This window comes from Nerophis ophidion, linkage group LG14 (assembly GCF_033978795.1).
Source record: "Nerophis ophidion isolate RoL-2023_Sa linkage group LG14, RoL_Noph_v1.0, whole genome shotgun sequence".
Classification (NCBI taxonomy): Eukaryota; Metazoa; Chordata; class Actinopteri; order Syngnathiformes; family Syngnathidae; genus Nerophis; species Nerophis ophidion.
This window is the reverse complement of record NC_084624.1, coordinates 41,800,070-41,809,927: the sequence shown is the minus strand read 5'-3', so window position 1 is coordinate 41,809,927 and position 9,858 is coordinate 41,800,070. Positions and strand designations below refer to the sequence as shown.

Below are 9,858 nucleotides of genomic sequence, written 5' to 3'. Positions count from 1 at the left end.
TATATATATATATATATATATATATATATATATATACATATATATACACACACACATACATGTATATACACATACATATGTATGTGTACATATATGTATTTGTATATTGCCTTGGTGCCCTAAAATATGAGCCCTCCTTTAAAGCAACACTTGCCTTTACCTTAAAAAGTAAAAATTCATGGACTGGATATAGAAATAGTGTCCTGTGTGAAACACAGAGTGGGCTTCCTTAAATTGTGACATGGAAAATTCAAAAGATGTCTTGGAAATCTTATGAAGCTTGCGTACCCGACTGATTTAGAAGCAGAGCAAGAGGAAAACATCTGACAAGTTGACAATGTAGGACAGTACCCTTTAGGTCAGGAGTGTCCAAACTTTTCCACTGAGAGGATTTGATACATGGTGTACATCAAAGGGGACAGATGAAGATTTTCCTTTTTTCTGATTTATGATAGTTGTTACAATGCAGGCTACTTGTGTTAAAAAATGCCAAGACATTTAATCATCAGGTTCATGCATTTTGGTGTGAGCTTGCACACCATTTTAGAGGTCTCTGTTCCCTGCATTTTGTGTTTGTTTCTTTTAATTAACAGCGGATCATTTATGACCTCACACATTGGCGGACATACTTATGTGGGCAACCTCCTCCCCCTCTGCTGTGCAGAGACTGCTGTCTGCAGGCAGCAGTATTTCACATATTTATTTATATCTGCACCTTATTGCTCTACCATGAACTAATGCAACAAAATGTTCTTCTTATCAGTACTGTAAAGTTCAAATTTGAATGACAATAAAAAGGAAGTCGAAGTCTAGAGTGAGAAGGTTGACCATATATGGTTATTTTTAACTCCACTACAGTATGTTGGATCGATATAAAATATGTATTTAAATACATAGAAATTTGTGGAAAAAAATCAGATGGGGAATGTCAGAAAAAAAGTCTAATCCACCAAAGGTTTCAAGATTCCACTGCAGTGCCTCTGTGGACCTCCTGTGGATCACCCTCTGTGGAAGACCTCTGATATAGACCACAAGCAAGTGTTATATGTAGATTAAAATCATTTTAAAGTTCTCTGTAATGCTGTTAAAGCCAATGCAATGTACTTCTTAGACATACTTGCCAACCTTGAGACCTCCAAATTCGGGAGGTGGGGGGTGTGGTCAGGGGCGGGGCATATTCAAGAGGGGAGGAGTATATTTGCCCCTAGATTCACCAAGTCAAATATTTCATATATATATATATGTAGGTGTGGGAAAAATCACAAGACTACTTCATCTCTACAGAACTGTTTCATGAGGGGTTCCCTCAATCATCAGATTTTCATCAGGAAAATCTCCTGATGATTGAGGGAACCCCTCATGAAACAGTTCTGTAGAGATGAAGTAGTCTTGTGATTTTTTCCACACCTACATATTGCGCTCTACCACGGTATCGAGCACTATTCTCTGGATAATCCAATCAAGACATATGTATATATATATATATATATATATATATATATATATATATATATATATATATATATATATATATATATATATATATATATGTATATATATATATGTATATATGTATATACATACATATATATATATACACGTACATATACATACACATATATATATACATATATATACACATACATATACATACATATATATACATATATACACATATATATACACATATATACATATATATATATATATATATATATACATATATATACACACACACACACACACACACATATATATATAAGAAACAATTGACTTTCAGTGAATTCTAGCTATATATATATATATATATATAAGAAATACTTGAATTTCAGTGTTCATTTATTTACACATTTACACACACATAACACTCATCTACTCTTGTTTTTCCAACCATATGCATGTACAGTAGATGGCAGTATTGTCCTGTTTAAGAGTGTCACGACATTACTGTTTAAGCAGACGAACTGCTTTACGGTAGACGAAAACGGACTGTGCTGGGAGGACGTTAATGAAACTGCCTAACAATAAACCCACATAACAAAACCAAGAACTCGCCCTCGATCATTCTACAGTTATAACGTCATTGGGCAGACACGCTCTTTATACACGTCACTCAGGTCCGCATGGAGCTGGAGGGGGCGTGGCCTCCAGCTCCGCCTGAATTTCAAGAGATTTTCGGAAGAAAATTTGTCCATTTTGGGAGTCTCCCGGAAAATATGTATGTTCATAGGGCTATATGCTAAGCTATTTGAAATTGTGTTATAGGTGACAAAGCAAATAGCTTCTCATGTTATATACCTCATTTAGGAATTTATTACATTTTCAGAACATGTTGAGGACCAATAATAAACTAGTTGTGAGCCAAAAATGGCCCACGGGCCACATTTAGGATGGCAATGCTTTAAAGTAATTATGAAACTACACATTTGTTTAGCTTTTTCTTGATATTTTATAAAAGTGAAGTGAAGTGAATTATATTTATATAGCGCTTTTCTCTAGTGACTCAAAGCGTGCATTTTTCGGGTACCCTACCTCGCTTCTTTTGATTCGGCGTGCCACAATGAGCTGGATCATTCCGCGCTTGTTGCCTTCCGTGGACATGGACTTCCTCAGCGTCTCCATTGCGTCCTGGTTGGTTTTAGCCAAGAGCGACTCCCCGTTGACAGCAATCAGCTGGTCGTTGACTCGCAGCCGCCCGTCCTGTGGGCAGACAGGAAACAACAACAACAGTATATAGATTTTTCTGTCTAGACAAGTATAGAAAATGGTCACATCCCCTCTTTGACAATGATCTTTAACTAATCTCGGAGTCAGCATATCCACTTTGTGTGCTTTTAGCGCTATTATGTTGTCAACACTGCCTGTTCTCAGGAAGAACAACAAGCAATTGGCCCATTAGTATTCATAGAGGCTTTCACGCAGAAGTTTCGCTTAAGAGCTGCTGAGACACAGCTAAGTGTCCTTGTGTAACTTACCAAGTTTAATTTAAAGGTGCTATTCGTGAGTATTACATCTTTAAATATTCATCATCATCATCTTTAAACATTCAAGCCTTGTCGATAAAAAGAGTGGACCTAATTTAATGTATAGTAATGGTATTGAATGCAATACTGTTCACAAAAGGTATTGTAAAAATTAGAGATGTCCGATAAATGCTTTAAAATGTAGTATCAGAAATGATCGGAATCGATTTCAAAATGATCGGTATCGGTTTAAAAAAAAAAGTTAAATTTATGACTTTTTAAAATGCCGCTATGTACACGGACGTAGGGAGAAGAACAGAGCGTCAATAAACCTTAAAGGGGAACATTATCACAATTTCAAAAGGGTTAAAAACAATAAAAATCAGTTCCCAGTGGGTTGTTGTATTTTTTGAAGTTTTTTTTTCAAAATTTTACCGGTCTCGGAATATCCCTAAATAAAGCTTTAAAGTGCCTTATTTTCGGCTCTCTGCGAAGACAATATCCATTTCCCTGTGACGTCATACAGTGCTGCCAATGTAAACAAACAATGGCGAATAGCACAGCAAGATATAGCGACATTAGCTCGGATTCAAACTCGGATTTCAGCGATTTAACAGATTACGCATGTATTGAAACAGATGGTTGGAGTATGAAAATATTGAAGAAGAAACTGAAGCTATTGAGCGAATAGCTATTGACGCTATTCATAGCCATAGCATGGCCGAATAGCTGCGTTAGCATCTCCGGTAAAATGTGCGGACCAAACGATCAGGACTTTCGCATCTTGTGACACTGGAGCAACTTAAATCCGTCGATTGGTAAGTGTTTTTTTCGCATTAAATGTGGGTGGAAGGAAACGTAATATAGTTGCAAATGCATCTGCAGGTTATCCATACATCTCTGTGCCATGTCTGCTTTAGCACCGCAGGTAAATAGCATGTTAGCATTGATTAGCATAGCATGTTAGCATCGATTAGCTGGCAGTCCAAATCAACAAAACTCACCTTTGTGATTTTGTTGACTTTATCGTTGCAAATGCATCTGCAGGTTATCTATACATCTCTGTCCCATGTCTGCTTTAGCACCGCCGGTAAATAGCATGTTAGCATCGATTAGCTGGCAGTCAACATCAACAAAACTCACCTTTGTGATTTCGTTGACTATCGTTGCAAATGCATTTGCAGGTTATCCATACATCTCTTTGCCATGTCTGCCTTAGCATCGCCGGTCAAATGTGGAGACACTCTGACAAATTCAATGGGGGTCTGGCGGCAGACACTTTCGCATCTTCGGGCCAGGGGTGCAACTTGAAACCCTCCCTGTTAGTGTTGTTACACCCTCCGACAACACACCGTCGAGGCATGATGTCGCCAAGGTTCCAAAAAATAGTCAAAAAAAACGGAAAATTACAGAGCTGAGACCCGGTGTTTGTCATGTGTTGAAAATGAAAATGGTGGGTCTATTACCTCGGTGACGTCACATTCTGACGTCATCGCCTGCAGCGCGATAAACAGAAAGGCGTTTAATTCGCCAAAATTCACCCATTTAGAGTTCGGAAATGGGTTAAAAAAATAGATGGTCTTTTTTCTGCACCATCAAGGTATATATTGACGCTTACATAGGTCTGGTGATAATGTTCCCCTTTAATGGCACTGCCTTTGCGTGACACCTGAGTCGCATATTTGCGGCTTTTCACACACACAAGTGTATGCAAGGCATACTTGGTCAACAGCCGTACAGGTCACACTGAGGGTGGCCGTACAAACAACTTTAACACTGTTACAAATACGCGCCACACTGTGAACCCACACCAAACAAGAATGACAAACACATTTCGGGAGAACATCCGCACTGTAACATAACAAACACAACAGAACAAATACCCAGAAACCCTTGCAGCACTAACTGTTCCGGGACGCTACAATTTGGTGGTGGGGGTGTATATTGTAACACATGGAATTCTGGGTATTGTTTCTGTTGTGTTAATGTTGTGTTACGGTGAAGATGTTCTCCTGAAATGTGTTTGTCATTCTTGTTTGATGTGGCTCCACAATGTGGCGCCTATTTGTAACAGTGTTAAAGTCGTTTGTACGGCCACCGTCAGTGTGACCTGTACGGCTGTTGGCTGTTGATCAAGTATGTCTTGCAGTCACCAACATATGTCATATTACAGAGAAAAATGTTAAATTCTTAGTATGAGCATAAACCTTTATATAACAGGCTACATATATTTTTCGACTTGAATGTGAAAATACACATAAATATAAAAAAAAATAAGATTTACCTTAAAATTACATATAAAACTGTTAGATTGTTAGTATGGACATAGACTTCTATGTAACAAGTTACATATTCAATGAAAGTTAATTACTGTAATTTTACATGAATTTGAAAGTAATTTGCGAAAACATAAAATGATATGTATAATTAGTTTGGTATTTTTCTGTAAAAAAAAATATAGAAATATACATAGTTTGTCATTACTGGCATATTACTTAAAATAACAGGCGGTTTGTTTATTTACAGATAATGTCTTCAATTCTACAGTTTTATAAACTATTTGAAAAAAAAAAAGAAAAATTACAGTAGAAATTTAGAGTAAATTAACCATAAAAAAAGGATTTTTTTTTTTACAGTGTATGTATACACATTTGTTTTCTTTTTCTTTTTTTTTAATGAATTAAGTAACGTTTATGACAACCTCTTTCCAAAACACGATATAGAATGTGAGATACAACAGGATAATGAATACGTTTATCATTTATTTTCAAAACGCTTACAAAAAATGTAACTTAATGGGGTCCCTGGGACCCCATTTTAAAAATCCCTAGCGCCAACACAGGAGAAAAAATGCTTTATTTAAATAAATATATTATTTATAAAGCAAGTTCGAGTATCATTGGCAAATTTTCACCTAGTCCCGGCCTTGGCGTGCTGCCCGCCTTGGCACGTATATAAGTGTCCTCTTTTTGGGATTTCAGAATATGGTCAGCCTAATTTTGCAAAGTTAAACAGCTTAATAAGAATGTGTCATCCTCTTGAGAACCAGTGTCTACTGCAGTGGACATGTATTATTGTAGACCAGTAACAAAAGGAATGTCCACCGCAGAAGGCGCACATTCTCTGCAAGATATGCTAACCAGCTGTTTTTGGGAGGTGTCAATGAGTTTAAAAGCTGTCTGATGCTTACACATTGTGCCTTTAACCTACAATAACATTAACACGGACTAAAGAGTCACTTTAGTCACAAAAATCCTTGAAAAAATTGTTGCGGAGCAGTTAAATGAACACTTAGCGTCTAACAATCTATGTGAAACCTTTCAATCCGGTTTCAGGGCAAATCACTCCACGGAGACAGCCCTCGCAAAAATGACTAATGATCTATTGCTAACGATGGATTCTGATGCGTCATCTATGTTGCTGCTCCTCGATCTTAGCGCTGCTTTCGATACCGTCGATCATAATATTTTATTAGAACGTATCAAAACACGAATTGGTATGTCAGACTTAGCCCTGTCTTGGTTTAACTCTTATCTTACTGATAGGATGCAGTGTGTCTCCCATAACAATGTGACCTCGGACTACGTTAAGGTAACGTGTGGAGTTCCCCAGGGTTCGGTCCTTGGCCCTGCACTCTTCAGCATCTACATGCTGCCGCTAGGTGACATCATACGCAAATACGGTATTAGCTTTCACTGTTATGCTGATGACACCCAACTCTACATGCCCCTAAAGCTGACCAACACGCCGGATTGTAGTCAGCTGGAGGCGTGTCTTAATGAAATTAAACAATGGATGTCCGCTAACTTTTTGCAACTCAACGCCAAAAAAACGGAAATGCTGATTATCGGTCCTGCTAGACACCAAACTCTATTTAATAATACAACTCTAACATTTGACAACCAAACAATTAAACAAGGCGACACGGTAAAGAATCTGGGTATTATCTTCGACCCAACTCTCTCCTTTGAGGCACACATTAAAAGCGTTACTAAAACGGCCTTCTTTCATCTCCGTAACATCGCTAAAATTCGCTCCATTCTGTCGCCTGTGTATCGGCTGGGGACATCTCTGCGCTGCTGGTCCGCCTACGCTTGGGATGGTTTCCTGCTGGCTCCGCTGTGAACGGGACTCTCGCTGCTGTGTCTTGGATCCTCTTTGGACTGGACTCTCGCGACTGTGTTGTATCCATTGTGGATTGAACTTTCACAGTATCATGTTAGATCCGCTCGACATCCATTGCTTTCCTCCTCTCTAAGGTTCTCATAGTCATTATTGTCACCGACGTCCCACTGGGTCATTATTGTCACCGATGTCCCACTGGGTGTGAGTTTTCCTTGCCCTTATGTGGGCCTACCGAGGATGTCGTGGTGGTTTGTGCAGCCCTTTGAGACACTAGTGATTTAGGGCTATATAAGTAAACATTGATTGATTGATTGATTGACTTTTTATCCAAACCAGGGGTGTCAAACTCATTTTAGCTCAGGGGCCGCTCGGAGGAAAATGTATTCCCACGTGGGTCGGACGGGTAAAATCATGGCATGATAACATAAAAGTACAGCTACGACAGCTTCGGAATGTTTTTTTTGTTTTACTTTGGTCCAAATTTAGAACAAGCACATTCTGAAAAATTTACATATCAGAAACCACTTGAAGTTAGTTGAAACTTTTGTGGGGAAAAAAATGGTGCAGTTTAATCTCAGTCTATCTACAAAGCAGTTAAACTTTTAAGTCATAGGGATTGAATAAAAAAACTAAATAAAGCTAAAATGGGGTGGTATAGTTCGGTTGGTATGGTGGCTGTGCCAGCAACTAGAGGGTTCCAGGTTCGATCCCCAGGATCGATAAAGACACTTTACGCACCTGCTCCCAGTGCCACCCACACTGGTTTAAATGTAACTTAGATATTGGGCTTCACTACTGTAAAAGCGCTTTGAGTAACTAGAGAAAAGCGCCACATAAATATAATTCACTCCACTTAAATAAAAACGCTTCTACGTATCATATACGTCATTTATCATTTCCACTGTTCACTTTAAATTTGCACGGACGACAATTTTCTCAGAAGTATATCACTGTGCAGAGTCTCATGCAATGTTTGAAGTGGGGTTACCAATTGTTTATTTTAATCCTGTCTGTTTTACGTTGGGTCAAGGGGGAGGAGTCTTAGCTCCAGCTGTACCGTGTACCTCTTGCTTGGCATACACTTGCTCGCTTGGCATACACTTAACTATTTGCTTGCCTAAGAAATTGCTTTTGCGACATCCAGTGGACACATTTGTAACAGCAGTTTGTCCATCCATCCATCATCTTCCGCTTATCCGAGGTCGGGTCGCGGGGGCAGCAGCCTAAGCAGGGAAGCCCAGACTTCCCTATCTCCAGCCACTTCGTCTAGCTCTTCCCGGGGGATCCCGAGGTGTTCCCAGGCCAGCCGGGAGACATAGTCTTTCCAACGTGTCCTGGGTCTTCCCCGTGGCTTCCTACCAGCTGGACGTGCCCTAAACACATCCCTAGGGAGGCGTTCGGGTGGCATCCTGACCAGATGCCCGAACCACCTCATCTGGCTCCTCTCGATGTGGAGGAGCAGCGGCTTTACTTTGAGTTCCTCCCGGATGGCAGAGCTTCTCACCCTATCTCTAAGGGAAAGCCCCGCCACCCGGCGGAGGAAACTCATTTCGGCCGCTTGTACCCGTGATCTTATCCTTTCGGTCATGACCCAAAGCTCATGACCATAGGTGAGGATGGGAACGTAGATCGACCGGTAAATTGAGAGCTTTGCCTTCCGGCTCAGCTCCTTCTTCACCACAACGGATCGATACAACGTCCGCATTACTGAAGACGCCGCACCGATCCGCCTGTCGATCTCACGATCCACTCTTCCCCTACTCGTGAACAAGACTCCTAGGTACTTGAACTCCTCCACTTGGGGCAGGGTCTCCTCCCCAACCCGGAGATGGCACTCCACCCTTTTCCGGGCGAGAACAGCAGTTTGTTTAAATTAAAATGCATCTCAATTTTACAAGGAGCAAATTCATCTCGCCGGCCGGATTGAACCCGTTCACGGGCCTGATCCGGCCCTCGGGCCATATGTTTGACACCCCTGATCTAAACAATTCCGTTTTTTTTCCCCTCCCCAGCATCTTAAGACTCGAAGCCAAAAGGACAACCGACCTTGCAGGCCGCCCCTCCGTTAATGATGGACTTGATGAAGATGCCGAGGTCGGCGTGGTTCTCCTTGGAGCGATTGCCCTTCACGCTGACGCCCAAACCCGCCGAGCCCGAGTCGCTGAGAGGGATCTCCAAGGTCAGGATCTCCCTGCTGCCGTCCGGAGTTAGCACCAACTCGTCTTCTTCCGTCTTCTGCAAGGAGAGGAGGAAAAAGTACTTTCAGATGGAGGTCAAAGCACGGCAATGTCGCGGTGCACTGCAAAAACTGAAATCTAAGTATGATTAAATATCTCAAATAAGGGTGCTATTTGCTTATTCCTACAAGATAATTCTTCTCTCTAAGCAGATTTTATGTTTGAGTGTTTTACTTGTTTTAAGTCTTTTGTTCCTAAATGATCTCAGTAAGATATTACAGCTTGTTTCTGAGATTTGATGACCTATATTGAGTAAAACATGCTTGAAACCAGAATATCAACTGTTGCAAACATCCCAGAATAAGCTAATCCGGTTACTTTTAGACCTCCTCCCCAGATCACACCTCAATCCAACCCACTTCTCCAAAGTGGGCTGGCTCAGGGTGGAGGACAGAGTAAAACAACTTGCACTGAACCTAGTCTATAAAATCCGCTACACCTCCTTGATACCGAAGTACATGTCAAATTACTTCCTTAACGTAAATGACCGCCATAACCACAACACCAGGGGGAGCTCCACAAACCACGTTAAA

At 40.5% G+C, this 9,858-nt stretch overlaps 1 protein-coding gene across 6 annotated transcripts in view; it reads right to left on the bottom strand.

Annotated features, from left to right (window-relative positions):
- Positions 1 to 9,858, bottom strand: part of pard3ab (par-3 family cell polarity regulator alpha, b) — a 581,331-nt gene that overhangs the window by 234,555 nt on the left and 336,918 nt on the right. For all 6 annotated transcript variants that reach the window (XM_061920783.1, XM_061920784.1, XM_061920787.1 and 3 more), the window contains 2 exons: positions 9,135 to 9,323; positions 2,533 to 2,700 (listed from right to left, as the gene is read on the bottom strand). In XM_061920783.1, coding sequence (XP_061776767.1) covers positions 2,533 to 2,700; positions 9,135 to 9,323 — 357 coding nt within the window. The remainder of the gene's footprint in view (positions 1 to 2,532; positions 2,701 to 9,134; positions 9,324 to 9,858) is intronic.